General features: G+C 39.9%; 1 protein-coding gene across 4 annotated transcripts; it reads left to right on the top strand.

Moving 5' to 3' along the window:
* Window positions 1-304: 304 nt before the first annotated feature.
* SFR1 (SWI5 dependent homologous recombination repair protein 1) lies at window positions 305-17,692 on the top strand. 4 transcript variants are annotated; one of them, XM_027851409.1, is made up of 4 exons: window positions 305-2,651; window positions 3,049-3,165; window positions 6,664-7,074; window positions 17,124-17,692. In XM_027851409.1, exons 2-4 carry the CDS (start codon window positions 3,070-3,072, stop codon window positions 17,313-17,315), a joined length of 699 nt encoding a protein of 232 aa, XP_027707210.1. In that variant the 5' UTR covers window positions 305-2,651; window positions 3,049-3,069; the 3' UTR covers window positions 17,316-17,692. The 4 variants fall into 4 exon arrangements, with proteins under 4 accessions (XP_027707210.1, XP_027707211.1, XP_027707212.1 ...); XM_027851410.1 differs by having other exon boundaries at window positions 305-2,710; XM_027851411.1 differs by lacking the exon at window positions 305-2,651 and adding an exon at window positions 2,794-2,936.
* Window positions 17,693-19,535: the final 1,843 nt, after the last annotated feature.

Below are 19,535 nucleotides of genomic sequence, written 5' to 3'. Positions count from 1 at the left end.
GATCATGTGGACTCTCAAATCAATATTTTCTACATTTTGGTCCTTTATCTGTTAATGATTGAAGAATATGTTTACTTCAATATGTTGCTGTCAACTTAAATTCATAACTGTAACTGAATTTATCTTATTGTCACCAATGGAACTCCTTTTTAATTAAAAAAAATTGGGGGGTATAGTTGAATGATATGTTACAGTTTATTGCAGTAATATCTATGGATTTGTAATCAGAGGGCCTGAGAGATGATGTAATTTGTCCATGTTCACAAAGAAAGGAAACAGTAGAGCCAAGATCTGGACCCAGGCCCTCAACTTTGTCACCTATAAAGTGAGGATTAAAACAGCTATTCTGTTTTGTCAGTGCAGCCTCAGTATCTACTATCTCAAACCCCTATTTCGTCTGGCAGCCTGGAAACCTGCAAACCCCCAGAGGGTGGCTGCCTACTTCTTTCCTAAGGGTTCTAGGTGTAAAGCTGAGTGACTGGGGGTATCTTTCTAATGCTATTGCTCAGGAGCTCCCAACTGATTATCAGTTGTTATCAATTAGCTAGCCACACTTAACCTTTAGAAAGAAGTATCATAGTATACTAAGAATACTGCAAAACATCTCTTTCCATCTCCCCAACTGGGAGTATTGTACCCTCTTTCACAAGTATATAAAAAGTCCAGGGAAAAGTGGGCTTAGATTGGAGATCACATGTGGCAAAGGGGTAACTTCCAGGATCTGGTTTCGGCAAATCCTTTTCTCCCTTTTGTAGGGTCCTCATGAAGCTCCCTTTTGTAAACTGAGGCACACTCTCTCTAGTGAATTTAGATCTCTCTTTCCCCTAAATGCCAAGGCTGAGAATGCAAATGTCAATTTTTGAGATTCAAATCCCCCTTTTCCCTAAAGGGAAGAAAACCAAAGAAAGACAATGTCTGTGATATTGAAGATTGTTATTAAGCAGGGAAATAAGGCCACTGCATAGGAGCATTGAGCTTAATGTTGAACAGCTCAACTATGTAGTCAGTGAGAGTGATATATAGAACTGGGGGGAAAGGCAGGAATTAGGCTGGTCCCAGGAAGGAAAGAAGCAGAGGGTCCCATTCCCAAGGGGGAGTTGGGGCAGAGTGAGGAATTCCAGTTGTCAGGGCTGTGGACTTTTGAGACATAAATCAGAAGACATTCTTGGTGCTAAGCAATCCTGACAGTTCAAGGCTGGAGCATAAATAAGAAGATAAGTAGATGTCTCCAAAAAACAGAAACAGGATGTGTCCCAGAGCCCCATAAACAACAGGCAGGGGAATCTCTGAAGATGAGGATGTATCTTGAAGGCCCATAAACACTAAAATGGCTCAGGGTCTGCTTCAAGGCTGGTATGAGCTTAACTGGCTTCAGAGTTGCTGATTTTCTGCACATCCAACTCCCTGGTGGTGACTCGAGGTCGCCACAAAGTATTGCTGGTAGGCCAAGCCACTTTCTATTTGTGTTAATACAGTCAGTCCTCATACAGGTCTTCTTGGTTACCCGGATAATTGGGGAGCTCAAGCAAGTCGAGGCAGTGAGCATATTCATTTACAAACTCACTTGTACACTTCAGTATGATGAAGCTTTCTACTGCTCCCCTAGCAGAGCCCTGAAGCTGAATAGCCCCAATCCCTGCTGCAGGCAGGCTGGACTACCAGGCCCTGCTGGTCCAGGGATGCTGGAGGATGCCCAGGAGAAATCCAAATTTTTGGACCTGTGAAAGTTAGCAATGTCATTCTGGCCAAAGGGTGGGGAGAGGACTTGCTTTCTCCTCTCACCCCACCCCTACTTGTTCCATCTTGTCCGACTTTATATGACCCCATGGACTTTTGTCCAAGCTCTAGGGAGCCACAGCAGTTTGTGGAGGAAGGGCACCTTGATCGCAGAGATTTAGGAAATTCCCTTTGGGTGTCTCGTGGAGTAGGGATTGCTGAGGGGAGTCCAAGTCACGGGGATCTGACATAGGGCGGGGTCTCTGGGTGGGAGAGAAGAGGGAGAATTCAGGATGACTGGGGTCAGGAAGACATGGAGGTTTTATGACCCTCTAAGGCAGAAGTTCTAGGTTCAAATCCTGCCTTTGATTCTAACGACCTCTAGAACCTCGGAAGGTCGCTCATCGCCTCAGTTTTCTAGTCAGCAATTGGGCGGTTGAAAAGAGATGACCTCGATCTATTCTGTCACGGAAGCTGGACTCGAGGCAGAGGAGATGGCGGAAACGCAAATTTGGGCTACATTTCCTAAGACTCGGGGCCCAGACGTCCTTGAGTGGCTGCCCCTTAGAGGGTGGCGGGGCACGGGGATGATGTGGCTGCAATGAAATAACAGCCCCTTAGCCTCCACCTCCGGTGGAAGCATTTTATGTATCTCATACGAAGTTAGCTAAAATCAGGTCGCGTCCCTCCCCCTTCTCCTTGCCCCGCCTTTTCCGCCCAGCGAACCAATGGCGTCTCGTTCCGAGTGTGCTCCTCCTTCCCGCCGCGCCAGGAAGGGGCGGGGCGTGGGTGCGGATGGACTGTGATCTCCACCTCAGCATGCGTGCGCACAGCGAGCCCGCCTTCTCTGTCTAGAGCCCGAGTGGAGGCGGAAGGGGGGTGGGGCAGGTCGCCTTCTTCTGGGCGTCCTGAGCTCCTCAGAAGCGCCGCCTCAGGTGCGGTGTTGGGTCGGAGGGGAACGCGCAGCCCCGGCCCCGGAGTAGAAACGAACCCGGTACCCGAGCCGTGGCCCGAGTCCCTCCCAAAGCCGGCAGCCGGAGCCGCCTCCCCCCGGGGCCGGGCCCTCACGTGGACTTCCTGGCCTTGCCTAGGGAGCTGGGTGCGGCCAGGGGTGTGGCGGCGCTGGAGGCTGGACGGTCTGAAAGGCGGATGAGGATTGTTTGGGAGGCGCGCCCCGGAAGCCTCTTCGACCTGGGCTCTGCCCCCAGGAGGCCCTCGTAGTAATAGTCCTGCTAATTAGTTATTACTGCTAGGGACAGACCCTTTAATGGGACCAAGGGGAGGGAGACTTTGGTGGAGTTTTTAACACAATGTTTTCTGTTTTGTTTCTAGAGCAAACATTCTGTTTTCAAGATGGAAATTCCATCAGATAAAACTTCATCCTCACCTGCTACTCCCAAGGCCCGTGAGACTGTAATACTTTCCCAGAGTAATAGTTCAGGGAAACAGGTATGAAAACCATCGCTAGACTTCACGCTGGACCTCTGGGGCCTCGTGCCTTAAGTTCTGCTAGTGCTTGGAGGCTTCGAAGACTGCCTTCTCCCTGCCTCCTTGCATGCCCAGGCCTGGCATTCCCGGGGCTCTGCCGGTCCGGTCTTGTGCTGCTCCCCTTGTGAGAGCGTGTCTACAAGTGACTTGTTTTATGGAGAAGGAAAAAGGTTCATTGGAAGGACTTGCCTGAGGTTGCCCAGGTAGTAAGCACCAGAGGCTGGATTTGATTTCAGGTCTTTGGACTCCAAAACCAGTGCTTCCTTGTATGTGCCTTCCATGTGCCTTGCCTTTCCTCACACCATCATCTCTACTTGGAAAAGTTGTTGAAACCCATCCCTTTCTTCAAGAACCAGCTCTTGTCGTTTCCTCCAAGAGACCTTTCCTCATAGAGGTACCCTCAGGGTCCCCAACCTCTGGCTCTCCTCTGATTTCTTAAATCATTTTTCATGGACCAATCCTGTGCATTTATACCTTTTCTTGTGTTATTTATAATAATCTTTTCTCCCTTCCCCCACCCCCCTTTATATTATAAGCTTTTTAGAAATAGGAGGCAGCTAGGTGGTCCAGTGGATATAGAGGGGTAGACCCAAAATCAGGAAGACCTGACTTCAAATCCAATCCCGGACACTTAGTAGCTTAGTGACCCTGAGCAAGTCACTTAAACTGTGACTCAATTTGTTCAACTGTAAAAGGAGATTATAGCAGCACCTACTTCCCAAGTTGTTGTGAGGATCAAATGAGATAATATTTGTAAAGTACTTAATGAAATACTTTATACATAGGTGCTATATACTCACCTCCCCCCACCCACCTGGGCAATTCTTTAACTTCTCAGAGCTAAAGTAAAATAGAGTTGTACTAAATGATTTCTAAAATCTTTTAAATCCTATGATCTACTTTATACATTATGCTATATAACAGAAACTTTTGGTGATCCATTCAGTCAAGGACTACATTCAACTTCAGCTATAGTCTTAAAATGCCTTATCTTTGTCTTTTCAGTGTGTAGTGAAGTGCTTTCAGTTCAGTAAAAAGCTCTTACTCTGTACTTAATAATTATGACTGCTGAGAGAGAGAGTGTGTGTGTATGTATATATATGTGTGTTTAGTCAGTCAACAAACAATAAGCACCTATTAGGTGCTCAGCACTGTGCCAAGACCTGGGGATACAAAAAGATACTAAAGACAGTTTCTGCCCTCAAAGAGAGCACAATCTAATGGGAATGACAAACAAATTTGTACAAGGAAGCTTCATCCAGGATAAATAGGAAATAATTAACAGAGGGAAGGCACTAGAATTAATGCCTTCCTGTAGTAGGGGCTTAAAAGGAAGCCAGTAGATGGAATTGATGAGGGAGAGTATTCCAAGTATGTGAGACAGCCAGAGAAAGTGCCCAGAGCAGCTTGTTTGTGGAATAACCAGGAGACCCAGTGTTTGGATCAAAAAGAATGTGGTGGGGAGTAAGGTGTAACAAAATTGGAAAGGTAGGTAGGGGCTAGATTATGAAGGGCTTTGAATGCCAAACAGGATTTTGTAGTTGGTTCTAGATTCAATAGAGAGCTGATGGAGTTTATTCAGGAGGTAAGTGACATGATAAGATCTGCACTCTAGAAAAATCACTTTGGTGACTAAATGGAGGATGGATTGGAGTAGTGAGATCCGCCAGCAGGCTATTGGAATAGTCTAGGTTTGAGGTGATGGGCACCTGCATTAGAATGGTAGCAATGTCAAAGGACAAAGGGTGGCATCAGAGAGATGTTTCGAAGGTGAAATCAATATCTTGGCAATAGATTAGATATGGGGAGGGTGTGAGAGGTAGTGAGGAATTGAGGATAGCACCCAGGTTGCTAACCTGAAGACTGGTAGAATGATGTTGACCTCTGCAGTAATAGAAAAGTTGGGGAGAAGGATTTGGGGGAAAGATAATGAATTCAGTTTTGGACATGTTTAAGAGGTCTATGAGACATTCACTTCAAAATTTCAGAAAGGCAAATGGAAATGAAAGATTGGAGAGAGTGGGGCAGGATAGGTAGACTTGCGAATCATCAGGATAGACATGGTAAGTAAATCCATGGGAACAGATGAGATCACCAAGTGGAAGCTGTATAGAAGAAGAGAAAAAGGTCTGGGATGGAAACTTGTGGGACAAATAGAATTAGAGGCATGACCTGGATAAATAAGGATTCAGCAAAGGAAGCAGAGAAGAAGCAGTATGATAGGTAGAAGGAGAACGAGGAGAGAGTTCTATCTCTCTGAAGATTTTATCTATAGATAAGATTAAGATTCTATATACAGCATTTTAAGATTTGCAGAGTGCTTTCACTGTATTGGAGTAGAATGTATACTCCTTGAGGGTAGGGACTTTTTCAAGCTACTTAGGTGCTTAACAAATGATTCTTGAATTGTTTTCTGTTTCATTCCTTCAAACAACACTGTGTTTCTAGAAGTGTTATCAATTTACCCATGGTCCTTCAGCTATTAAATGTTAGAAGCTAGATTTGAACTGGGGATTCTCATTACTGCATGTCCAGCATACCACAATATTAAAGCAAAATACATGTTCATTAAATGTTTGAATGGTTCACTAAAAGTTTCTGTTATATAGCATAATGTGTAAAGTAGATTTAAAGGTAGAAGAGGCCTTAGAAATCGTTTGGTCCTAGAAGGAGAAACTTCAGCTTTGAGAAGTTAAAGGATTTGTCCAAGATTAATATTGCCTATTTTGCAATAAAATGCAAATTGCAGTTGCCTGTTGCAATTAATATTACAATAAACAAGATTCAAACCTAGTGCTTTTCTTATCATATCATGATACCTTTTTTGAAAATTTTTTTTTATTTTTAGGCAGTTGAGCTTAAGTGACTTGCCCAGGGTCACACAGCTAGTAAGTGTCAAGTGTCTGAGGTCGGATTTGAACTCAGGTTCTCCTGACTCTAAGGCCAGTGCGCTATCCACGGCACCACCTAGCTTCCCCCTCATGACAGCTTTCTTAAACATACTGCTTCTCACACTTAACTAAAAATTATCAATTATTATTTTTTGGAAACTAGATAAGTACTTTTGGTGATGTCACAGAGGTACTTCCGTGTCATATGTTGAACTACTAGGGTTATATGTTGAATTACTATGGTTCCTTTCAACTCAGATTCTGTGATTTTTTTTTTTTTGAGTGCTTTCGTGAATCAGTTTTGTGAATCACCAAAAAGGGTACTACAATTTATCTTTACATCTTACTCTGTAACCCTTTAATGGGAGACAGTGTGCCCTCCCATTAGGTAGATGTTAAGGTTTCTTTCTTTGGATTAATAGGGATAGCTGCAGTGTAATAGGGTGTAGAGAGACAGAATGCATCTGGCATCTAGTGCTATTTGCCACATAAGTAGGGTATTGTTTGAGTGGCTGCTTTATTTACATTTTAAAAAGTTTTAATGTTAGTTTTTTTGTTCCTTCTTTAGCTGATGAGTGCCACACTTAGAGAACGGTTAAAGAAAACAAGAAGTTCATTTAATTCCTGTCATGCCATGGCAAAGCGTCTTAAAGTGGATACTGAAAGTAACTCCACCACTTCAAAGGAAGCAACATCTTCCACTGGTGGAAGCTGTTCTGCATTTCCAGAAAACTTTAAAAACATAGAAAAAACATCTGAAGAAAGCCTATCTTTGAAAGACTGCTTAAAGGATGTTGATGTATATAGAAGCAAGCCTCTTGTAAGTACTGTGCCAGATAATCTCCCCCAGATGGTTTCAGAGGGATATAACGTTGGTAAACAAGAATTGCTTGAAGAAAAGATGAAATTGTTGAAACAAGTTCAAGAGAAGGAGGAGCTTCTTCGAAGACTAAAATTAACCAAAATGTATAGGTCAAAGGTAAGAACTTTGAGATTGGTTGCGCAAATGTTTTGTTGTAAGGAAAATTACAACAAAGTGACAAAGTCAGATTTGTTCAGGTAACGTACCCTAATGTTTTATTTATTAGGGAAGAAAAATTTTGGCAGTTTTATTTAAGACAGGTAAACTGCTAGAAAGCCACATCTCCCAAATCTTGTATGTCGAAAGTTGATTTTTTTGAATGAACCTTAAATGTATGAATTGATATTTATTCCTGTTAAAAAGGTCATTTTATTAGATTAGAACAGCACTGGGCCAAGGTCAGATTCCTGGGGTGCACCTCTATAAGTCTTCAAATAAGTTGAGATCAAACCTCACTCATAATACTAGCTTTTATAGACATCCTCCCTCATCTCAAACCCACCTCCACCCTCTAGTGGAAATGTGGCGGGTCAGCCCAGCAGGGTGTAGTGACTTGCTCATCAGCCTTTTGATATCTATCAAGTTTGAAGAGCCCCAACTTCATTCTGGGTAGGACTTTTTATACCCTTAGGTGACCAGGAAGCTGTGTCAAGGGAGACAGTGTCAATCAGGTCTCAGAGACAACTTTGTTAGCTTTTAGGGAAAACCACTACCTGTCAGGAGAACCAGGCAACCCTGGTCCTATCACGTCATGACATAATCATTTAACCTATCCTGAATCCACCTATTTATCTAGGCCATACTTCTCCATCTTGTCAATTCTTTTATTATCCTGCGTTTGAGTGCCTCTGAGCCTGAGTACTTAAATTTACCAAGTGTAGTTAGGTGCTCTTTTACTGTCTTATTCATCTTAGGTTCAACTCTATTAGCCTTTTTTTTTCTTCCCCTCTTTCTGGTCCAGTGTACATTCTTGGCAGAGGAAAAAAGCATTAAGAGAGTTGGGTAAGACTTTTCCTTGTGCCCTTTGTCCTTTACTATCCCCATGTCCTCTCCCTGATGTTTATGTCCCTTCTTCATTCTTTCTCTTTATTTTTCCTGAACATTTTTCTATGTCTTTAGCTTTCCTCACTAGCTTCTGCTCATTTTGAACTTTAGTGCCCCAGATACTCGTCTTACCAGTTTGTGCCCAACTTTTATACTCATCCTCAGTTTATATATGTCCATGCTTTGCTACCTTCTGTATATAGCTTTTAAAAATCTAAATAGCTCCAAATGAATCTCTTTAGACAGTTCCCTTTCTTTCTTGCTCAAACTAGTTAGGTTTGTGCTTTCAGTATTTTCATTCTTGAGAGCTTTCCCTCCTACTTGTGTTAATTTTCTCTACAGAATTTTAATCCATGGGTTGGATCTACCCACTTGTTCACTGTTGAAAGCTATATTTTGCAGATTACTGTAAAATTCTTCTTGTCTTCTGTGCTTGCTGATCTACAGTGTACGGATCTCACTACACCTGGCTTTCTTTTTTGAGAAGAAATTGTAAGATTGAGTGGTGACTTTCCTCCAAAATTCCCATTATACAGCTCTTCTTTATTAATCTGAATCAGATCCAGAATGACAGTTCCCTTGATCCTTTTTTTGCTTTTTGTAAGTTAATATTAAGGCATGCCAAGAATGTATTCGCTGCTCAGTTTTCAGCAGAGAAAGTATTCCAGCAGATATGTATATCCCATCCAGCCATCCACCAGAGCCATCTTACTGCTTCACTACCAGGGATCTGCCTCCCTCAATGTGGAACAGCACTTTCTTCACTGGACCTTCAAAAACCATATCTTCAGTCCCTGGAAGAATTAATTGCGGTACTGGAGCTCTCATCTTGGGCCTGAGTTGTCTTGATTGGTGAATAAATACAAACTCACTTGTCCCACTATATTTAGTTGGCTTCTGCTCACACCATGCTTCATGTGCCATCCAGCTCTTCATCTGGCCTGTTTTTCTATCTCTCCTGTTGTGCTGAGCCACTCACCCCAGCTTTTCCCTCCTTCGAGAGCAAGCACTCTGATTTGTGTATTTCCAGTGTTTGGCGCAATACATGGCACATTAAATGCTTTTTTCATTCATTAATCTGTTAAACACTGTGTGCTAAGCACTGAGAATCCAAAGAGAAAGCAAAAACATACTTCAAGGATTCCGGTCTAATAGGGGAGACAACAGTATGTATTAATGCAGCTGTGGGTAGTAGGAAAGGCCTCCTATAGAAGGTGGGATTTGAACTCAGTCTTGAAAGAAGCCTGGGATTCCAAGAGGCAAAATTGAAGCAGGACATCTCAGACACAAAGCATAGCCAGTACAAAAACATGGAAACAGGAGAGATGTGTGAGGATCAGCATATAGTTCAGTATGGCAAGATCTTACACTGCACTAAGGCAAGTAAAGTATAAGACTACTACAAAGGTAGGAAGGAGTCAGGTTGTAAACAATTTTAAATGCCAAACAAGGGATTTCTGTTTAGGCTTGGTAATGTGGTCAAACCTATGCTCTAGAATTTTTTTGGCAGCTATGTAAAGGATAGATTTGAATGGGGAGAGCAATTAGAATGCCATTGGAATAGCCCAGATGAAGAGTGATGTGGGCATGAATGGTGGCTGTGTGAGTGGAAACAAGGGGTTTTACAAAAGTTGTTGTGAAGGTAGAAATGACAAGATTTGGCAACTGATTAGCCATATGGGAAAATCAAGGATGATACCAACCTGAGTAACTGAGAAGTTAATGCCTCAACAGAAATAGTAAAGTTTAGAAGAGGAAAGGGGATGGGAGAAAGATAATGAGTGAACATAATGAGTTTAAGATGTCTTTGGGACATATAGTTTAAAATATCCAACATGCAATGATGATATAGGATTAGAACTCCGAAGAGAGACAGGGGCTCCCTCTCCCTCTGTAGATTTAGGAATTATAAGCAAAGAGGTGATAATGGGAACCGATGAGATAACCCAATGAAATAGCATAAAGAAAGAGAGGTGGACCAAGGGCAGAGCCTTGGGAAACACTTGAAGCTAATGGACATGACATAGGAGAAGGGGACCCAAACAGTGGAGACTGAGAAGGACTGGTCGGACAAGTAGGTAGAAGTGTTAGGAGCTACAGATAGTTCAGGAAGGATGAGGATTGAGAAAATGCCATTAGATTTGGAAATTCAAAGATGATTCATAATTGAAATACCCTGCTGCTGCTACTACGTCATACTTTTTTCCCAGGTTTATAGTCTGATTTTTTGCATAAATACTTTCCCTTTATGTTTCTCCATTTTGATTCCTGTATTTTCTTATGTGAGTATGTTTTATTATTGTGCAATGTTTACCAGATTCCTTTTCCTTCATCTTTTATGTGCCTTTTTAATAAGTTATATCTTTCCAGACTTAAATTCCAGTTTTGAGTTCTGCCCATCAAGTATCTGATATCTATGAGATCAAATTTGCCTCTTTACATTAGCATCTGTAGTTTACCTGGTTGGTTACCAATATTTTTGTGAATTTGAATATAAATATCTGAGGCCGTAGATTCTATTAATGGCTCCTTTCTTGGATTTTGTTCCCTTTGAAAATAGTGGAAATCTACTATAATTCTTCCTTTGTGGAATTTTGTTAGTAATTTCTATTAATGCAGTTTGTTTTTTACTTCATTTCTAGATATTATCCATCTACTCTCTACAGAATACGCCTTTTCTTGTCACATTTCATTCTCAATTATCAAGAAAGAGTAAGCAAAATTCATGCTTATAGGGAGAGATAAAGACTACTGTTAAAAAGATATTTAAATTCAAGGCTAAAAAGAGAACAGAGGGATCATCCAGTAAGCATGTATTTTTTAAGTGCCTAATATGTCCTATGCACTGTACTAAATGGTGGGTATATAAAAATAGTAAATAAGTCAGTCAATAAGCATTTATTGAGTGCCTGCTGTGTACCAGACGCTGTGCTAGTGCTCGATATACAGAGAGGCACAAAAGACAGTCTGTGCTCAGGGAGCTCACAATCTAATGCAAACAACTATGTAGAAACAAGCTACATACAGGGTAAATTGGAAATAATCAACTGAGGCAGAGATGGGGAGGAAGGGCATTCCAGGCATGGGGAAAAAGTGAAAATGCCCAGCACTGAGAGATGGAGTTTCTTGATCAAGGAACAGCAAAGAAGCTAATGTCACTGGATCAGAGAGAATGTGGTGAAGAGGAAATTGTAAGAAGACTGGAAAGGTGGGAGAGGGCTAGGTTATGAAGGGTTTAGAATTTAAAACAGGATTTTGGATTTAATCCTAGAAGTGACAGAAAGCCACTAGAGTTTATGGCAGGCAGACCTACCAAGAAGCTATTGCAAAACTGTCCATTTTACCTCCTGAAAAACTGTTTCCTGTTGGTCATGAACTCTTTCCTTGGCCATAGATGTGACAACTAATTTCTTCCTTGTTCTTCTAATTTGCTTCAGTTGTCACCCATGTCTAAATCATGTATCCATTTGGAACTTATCTTGGTATATACAGTGTAAGATACTGGTCTAAACCTAATTCTGCCAAACTATTTTCCAGTTTTCCTAATTAGTCTTTGTTGAATTGTGAGTTCTTGCACCAATAGCAGGGATCTTTGGTTTATCAAACATTAGGTTACTATGCTGATTTGCTTCTCTATTTCATGTACTATTCCACTGATTAAACTCTCCATTTCTCATCCAATACCAAATTGTTTTGACAGTTACAGCTTTGTAGTATAGTTTGAGATCTGGTATTGCTAGTTAAGCAAAAACCTGACACAGCGACCATATCTAACGGTATATGGAACGTTTACATCCTCAGTCCACCACCTCTTTATTAAAAGGAGGGGGAGATTAGCTTCCTCATCTCTTTTCCATGGCCAAGATTATCATTACAATTACTGAAGAATTTAGCTTTGTATTAGTGTTATTTTTCTTTGTTTATGTTATTGTAGTCATTTTGTGTATCATTCTCCTTATGTTGACTTCACTTTATCAATTTACACAAGTCTTTCCATGTTTCTTTTTTTTATTTCAATTTTATTTTCAGCTCCAGATTCCTTCCCTCCTACTTTCTTTCCTCCATAGATAGGGCAAGAAAAATAAAATAAACATGTATAGTCAAGCATAAGATTCCTCCATTAATCATGCCAAATATATGTTATATATGTGTGTATATAATACACACATGCATGTATATGTGTGTGTGCATATATGTATATGTACATATACACACAGAGAGACACATATATATGCACTCTGAGTCCATCACCTCTTAACCTGGAGGTAAGTAACATGTTTCATCATGAGTCTCTGGACTTGTGGTTGGTCATTGTGTTGATGAGAGTGTTTTTAAGTCTTTCAGATTTGATTTTCCTTACAGTATTGTTGTTATTGTATAAATTGAGAAAGAAAGTGTGTGTGATTTCATTGGAATTTTTTTGTCCTACATGATACACAGAAAATTTTTTAAAACATTTATACTTGCACAAGTATAATGTTCTTTTCCTCTGCCCTTGAGGGATCCTCATACTATTAGCTATTATTAGTAGGACTTCTTAAGCTGAGCAGCAAGGTGAAAAGTTGTGGTTATACAATTCCCACTCAGCAAGGGGCCCAAAGTATCAGTCTTGTAGAATATGGACTCAGTTACCATGCATATAAGTTTCTGAGCCAGTGGTACAGGAACAGGAGACAGCATTCAGATCAGAATTAGAAGTTGGCACCAAAGTTCAGTGTGCAGTGAAATAGCTATGGCCTTGAGATAGTCAAGATTCAGGTGCTTGACTCTGCTCGCTCAAAATTTGTCATTATTCAAACAGGCAAACTCGTTGCACTATCAGTATCAGGCCTGTCTCCAGGAACTGAAAGGCTCCTGGGTTTTGAAGTTTCTCAAATCTGTCATTCTTTTTTTCAGCTCCTATAGTGATTTGAAGAAATTCTCCATCATACACTGACATATCTAGTCCTGTGTTTGGCTTATTCCTTCTTTGGGTGCTCTCATCTTAATATCCTAATTTCATCTTCTCTTTTGAAGAACAATTCTGGAATTTCTTGCTAGTTTGATTATCTTTGGGGGGTGGGGGTGGTATGTAGAATTTCTTTTTCAAATGTTTACTTTCTTTTAGCACATACTATTCATTATATCGTGGCCTTTTCTGGAATGTTTGTTCAGTTTTCCTTCTTTCATAGGATTATGACTTTTGAGCCAGAAGAGACCAAGGTTCATTAAGTCTACCCCTCTGTTTTTACAGAGGAGAAATCAAAATCCCAGAGAGGGCAAGTGACTTTCTCAGAGGCATACAGCTATTAAGTGTCTGAGACACTCCGGAGGAACTGAGGAACTCTGGTCTTTTTGACTCCAAGTTTAGTGCTGTTTCTAATTTGCCACTTAATAGATTCACTATTGGTTAATGTGCTTGGAGATGGGCTCATACCAGATGTTTTATTTTGATCATTTTCTTTTTCTGTTGTTCTCAGAACTTATATCCGGCTTTCTTCTTTTCCTTTTCCACTTCCAGTGTTGCTGTCTGCATGTTTTTTCCTGCCTAAACCCGTAGGGCTAGGCATTCTCAGCCTCCGTGAGTTAGAGATGTGTTCAGTTGTGTCTTTGCCATGTGTAAATAACCCTGGGAGACAATGGCTGGGTTTGTAAGCCCTTTCTCTCATGGACATGGAGTATTTTTTATCTCTGAGCCTTTGCTCCCTCTCCCCACCAATCGTGAGTTGCATTTCTTTTGCATAGCAGGGCAAAATCAATATTTTCCATCTGTTGTACCATGTGTAGGAGTCAGACTAAGTCACTTTTCATGAAGCAACAGGCTTTACCTACTATAGGTGGCCTTTGAAATATACCTGTCATATAATTTTCAGTGTGTATTCAAGCAAACTTGGAGTGGTTAAGGCGAGTGGGAATTTTTAGATAAGTCCTTTGTAATTATTTCAGAAGGCTTTAACTTATATGGAGATGTTTATATATTTTTCTTCTTGTACTTTTAATTACTATAAGTTTAGTATATTTCTTGCTTTTTTGAGATGATGTAAAGGCATTATGCTGAGAATACCTACGTTGCCATGTTGTTGGTCATCGGATGTTTAGGCCAATATAATTTTACTGGACTACATTAAGTACCTTACAAATCTGAGAGCTTCTGTATTTTGAGCTGTGGTCCAAAAATGGAAATGCTATTCTCAGACACCGCCTTCTTTGCTAGCTAAAGGTGGTACAGTGGATAGGAAACCAGGCCTGGAGTCAGGAAGACCTAAGTTGAAATCTGACCTCAGACATTTGCTGACTGTGTGAACCTCGGCAAGTCATTTAACTGCTGTTTGTCTTAGTTTCCTCATCTGTAAAATAGGTATAATAATGGTACCTACCTCCTAGGGTTGTTGTGAGGGCCAAATGAGATAATTGTAAAGCACTTAGCACAGTGCCTGGTACATAATAAATGCTACGTAAATGTTAGCTATATTATCATTATTCCTGAGCCCTTCCCTTCAGTTGGTAGCAAGAATGAAAACCCAGCTTTTATTCCCCAAGGTCTTTAGTTTCTTCACCAGGACTTTCACAATCTTGACTGATGCTTTTTGGGTTCCTTTGGTCAGTGTCATTTGTTCTGTACTTGAATTGCAGTTGTAGGAAGTTCTCTATCATGTTTTGGGTACATATTTCAGAAATATAGCAAACAGACCTCTATTGATAATAACAGGTGGACAACGAGCTGCCTCAGCAGGAATGGACCAACCACCAGCAAGCATTTCTTTTTCTTGCACCCTCCTGGGATGATAGACAGGTGCATGTCAATATCAGCTGCTTCTGTCTCAGAGACTATTTTCCCACTGTGCCAGAGAAGCCTCATATCTAATGCTTAGCTTCAGATGTTTAGTAGTTCTTTTGTCTCATTTTCTTTCGTTGAGACCAGCGGTGGTTCCCTTTGACTGAATCCAAACTTCACAGAACAAATTTTTTTATTAAGGGGATTTATTCTGTGAAGTTTAGAATCAGTCAAAGTGCCCCACTTGAGGACCTAGAGGGCCACATGTGGCTTCGAGGCCGCAGGTTCCCTATCCCTGATCTAGACAAAGGTTAAAATTCTCCAGGTCCCTCACCTGACCCCTGCAGTTCCCTCAAGCTACTGTTTTATATAAAGGCTTTGGGAGTTTAGTTTACCAGCCGTCCAGTAAGAGGGGAGAGAGACAACTTAGATTCTAGATGATCAGCTTATCCTAGGAGGAAGTGGGGAAGGCATGTTGTTTCCTGGAGTGGAAGCTAGGCAGAGCTTCTGAAGGAGAATGGGGAGTATTTGTACTTACTAATTTTATATTTATGCTGTATATATTATATGTACTTATCCCCGATTAGAATTTAAGCTTCTTTTGAGTAGAAATTTTTTTTATTCTTATGCCTTTTTCCCCAGCACCTTATCGCTCCATAACATTGTGACTTTAGACTTCACCATTCAATGGAAACTATTTCCAAAGTTGCCAAAGATTTCTTAACTGTTAAATCTAATGACCTTTTCTTTATCCTCAACTTTCTTGACCTTTTTAGCATTTTATATTTTAGACCACTTGTTTTCTTCTGAATATATTCTTGCCCTGAATTTTTGTGACACTACTCTATCCTGGTCATCAATTCTACTTGTCTGTTACTTCTTGGATCATTCGTGTTCTACCCCATAGCCATAGGTATTCTGCTGTGGTATAGGTTCTACCCCATAGCCATAGGTATTCTGTGACTCTGTCACAGGTCCTCTTCTTTTCTCCCTTGATATTTTTTCCCTAATGATCTTATTATCTCCCATAGATTGAATTAAATTCTTTATGCAGATATCTCCCAGATGTAAAGTCCTTTTCTATATCGCCAGCCATCCATAGGTATCTCAAACTCAATATATTCGTAATGGAACTATTCCTATTCTCTAAACATCCCATTTTTCTTCAAGGCATCCTTATTCTTTCAGTCATTCAGCTTCACAACCTCAGACTCTGTTCCTCATCTTCCCTACCCCTGTATCCAATCCATTTACCAAGTTTCATGTCCATAACCAACTCATGCCATTCATCCTGTCTTCTCCTCATATGACTGCCACTCTATTTCATACCCTTATAGACTCCCAGCTTCTTCACTTCCAGTCCATCCTGCACACAGCCACCAAAATAACTTTCATGAAGCACAGGTCTGACTTTGCCATTTCAAGTACCTTTAGTGATTTTTGCCTCTAGGATAGACACATTTGTTCCCTGAATGCAGCATTCCATCTCATGCCTCTGTTTTTATTGATATTTTCTGTTTCTTATATTACCATAGTTATCCCACGTATTCCTTCTCTACCCCATCCCAAAGAGTCATCCTATATGACAAATAGTATTTTTTAGAAAGGGAAAAAAAAACCACAACTGATTGATACATTGAAAAAGTCCCAAAACACGTGCAGTGTGTAACACCCGTGGACATCCCACCTCCACGAAGGTGTAGGTTAGAAGTGTCTTCTCATCTCTTCATTCAAGTCTTGTTCTTTGCTTTTTTGTACTCTCTCTTCAGTTTCATGTTTTAGAACCTCTTCCCAGGCTAAACTTATGTGCCACCTCCTAAAGGAGTTCACATTCTTTCTCAAATTGGCATCTGTCTACTTATATTCTACTGGAAAGCTGAATGTTGTAAATAGGCACATGCCCTGAGGGCAAGGGTGTTTTTCATTTTGTCTTTGCCCAGTATTTAGTAAAAGTTTGTTGGATTGGATGGTTTGAATTTTTCGGTTTTTTTTTTTAATTTTGAAATCTTACCAGAATTAACTGCTCCTTGGAAAAATGGAAGAAGTAAAAGAGTAGAAAAATGTTTCTTGAGCTTTCTCTCCCAAACTGTATTTATGCTGTATATGTTTTTATATGTATTTGTTTTGACCCCATTAAAATGTAAGCTCCTTTTGAATAGGGACTGTTTAATACTTGGGTCCCCAGCACCTATAGCACAGTGTTTGGCGCACATAGTAAGCCCTTCCTAAATAACTATTTGTTGATTGAATAACTCCTGAATTTAAAAAAGTAGGCCCAAGGAAACCAATTACTTTAATACCTGTTACATATTTTTTAAAAATTATGTAATTAGACATAACATACTTATAATTTTGTTTTCTATTTCAGAATAATCTTTCACAATTGCAATCATTGATAAAGAAGTGGCGAAATAGTAGCCAGCTGTTGCTTTTGGAGCTGCAATCAACATTGTCTGTGGAGCACAAGAAACTAAGCCTTACTCAGTTGATAGACAGCTATGGATTAGAAGACCAGTTACTACATTACAACAGAATTGAAGAAGAATTTACAGATTTTTAATTCAGATTATTTTCAGAAATCTGCCTTTTGAGAAGGAAGGATAGCTCAACTCGAAGATATTTCTGAATGTCAACAAAAAGATACTCCTAAAGAAAGCATAAAAATTATTATGGTTTAAATTGATTGGAACAAGACGTTACTGTGATGAAATAAAATTTAGACCATGTAAGTTCTGTGGGGAGAATTCGAGTCAAAGGAAAAAATGAAAGTGATAGTATGCTTCTAAAACAATCTGGATTATTTCTGTCAATTGATATTAACAAATTGTTTTAAAAATTGTTATTTTAATATTACAAAAATGTCTAAAGCCACTTAGCTCCAAATCCGTGTTTCTGTTAATAGTACCGTTTTATTCATTAAACATATTTGGACTTTAATTTTGTGTATTCTGATTCCCTTACCTTCCATATGCAGTCTCTCCCCAGAGTTTGTTTCTTGAAACCAATTCCCTTTTACATGCTTAATGTCACTATTCTGCTTTAAGCTCTTATTTTTAACCTGGACTATTGGCAGCATATATTTCTAAAGTAAATTCAAGCACAGCCATGAATATGTCACTCTCCTCTGAAACGAATAGTAGCTTCTCATTACTTCCTGAATAAAGTCTTAAATAAATTTGGCATTCTAGGTTCCTACCTTTATCTTCTACTCCCTCATTCTCTTGAATGTGACCTGCATTTTTGCTTTTCTTTGGATGATATTATTCAAATTTTACTCATTCCAATACAAAATTATATTAAGACTTCCTTGAACCCACAAACCAAAAGTCATTTCTTTTCCTTTCCTGAACTCCTACAATTTCTCATAGCAGGTATATCTTGCTTTATTATAAAAGTTATGTGTTTGTGTTTTATTTCCCATTCTGGAATGTAAGTTCATAGAGAGAAGGGACTATATCTTTATTCATGTTAGTATTCTCTACATGATAAGTATTCAGTGAGTTTGTTGAATGAAATTTATCTATGATCCTCTAGAAAGTGGGAACCACAAGCCCCTGTGGGGGCTCAAACAGTATGTTAGAGCTAGTCATGGAACTTGTCTACAACACAACTACATCTACCCACTGATTACAGCCCAGTACTGCAACCCCTTTCCCAGCTGTGCAGACTCCCAACTTTTCCCTTATGAGCCCAGCAGCAGTTCCTCCTCATAGTAGTTATAACCTAAGCTGAACTGCAGCACTTTGCAAGGGGTTATTAGGTATGCCCTCTAGTATACACATTTTTTTAAAAGGTTTGTTTTTATTAATAGAAGTGCATAATCAAAAAAGTTTGAAGACCACCACTTTGGAAAACAAGTACATAAGCGAAAAAAATGATGCATTAAGAAACAGAATAGAGATAGAAATAGGACCTGTGATTTCATTGGTGTAGGAAACTTGCTGTACAGGTCAGCACTTTCTCTGTAACCTATTGTCTTACAGTTGCGCATTCGGAGCTTTAAATGGTTCGCCCAGTGTCATACCACCGGTATATGTTAGAAGTGGGGCTTACACTTGGCTTCCTGGTTCCAAGGTCTGTCTCCATTATACCATGGTTAAGTGCACTTCCACTGAAGACTTTTCAGTGATAACTCACTGTGGCATGGAGATGAAACAGGTCCTACACCAAGTGGGAAAGGTTTTAAATCTTACCCATACTTAGCTAAGGACCAAAGAAGCTCATCGCCTTGACTGCAGTATATTGAAATTTTTGACAATCTTGGAAGATAATCAATTATAGTGGGTCTGTGATCTATCAGAGGAGTATCCACAATGACAAGAAATCATGGATTCTTGAAATACAGCAAAGCTTTTTTTTTTCTTTAATATTTTCTTTAATAAGACATTACAGCACACAACTGAGCCTTCAGTGTGTCAGTTAACAGGGGTTATAGTCATATGAAAGAGTGGAAACAAATTTACTATTAACCCCACTCCCTTCAGCAACTGATGTCTACTTATAAATGAAAAACAAATCCTCCCTCATATTTTATTAAGCCTTTTAAAGACATCACAACAATTGAATGTGTTATAGAATATTCAATTTAGAAAAATAGGGCTCTGAAATTTTAAGATTTTCCCCTCTCGAAGATTTAACTCGCAACAACCAAAAAAGAGGAGCTGATAGAACAATTCACATATTAAGTCTGAGAATTAAAGGTTTTATGCAAGATGTATGCAGCAATTTTTCCTATCACTGTGATATAGCTTTAAATGTGGTTCTTTAGCTTCTCATAATG

The sequence above is a fragment of the Vombatus ursinus genome, unplaced genomic scaffold (genome assembly GCF_900497805.2).
Source record: "Vombatus ursinus unplaced genomic scaffold, bare-nosed wombat genome assembly UNPS02009205.1, whole genome shotgun sequence".
NCBI classification, from domain to species: Eukaryota; Metazoa; Chordata; class Mammalia; order Diprotodontia; family Vombatidae; genus Vombatus; species Vombatus ursinus.
The sequence above is the reverse complement of the archived record's forward strand: the minus strand, read 5'-3'. Positions and strand labels throughout refer to the sequence as shown.

Coding starts and splice junctions, on each gene's coding strand:
- SFR1 (XM_027851409.1), top strand. CDS start 3,070: ATGGAAATTCCATCAGATAAAACTTCATCCTCACCTGCTACTCCCAAG. Junction 3,166..6,663: donor GTAATAGTTCAGGGAAACAG/GTATGAAAACCA, acceptor TTCCTTCTTTAG/CTGATGAGTGCCACACTTAG. Junction 7,075..17,123: donor CCAAAATGTATAGGTCAAAG/GTAAGAACTTTG, acceptor TTTCTATTTCAG/AATAATCTTTCACAATTGCA.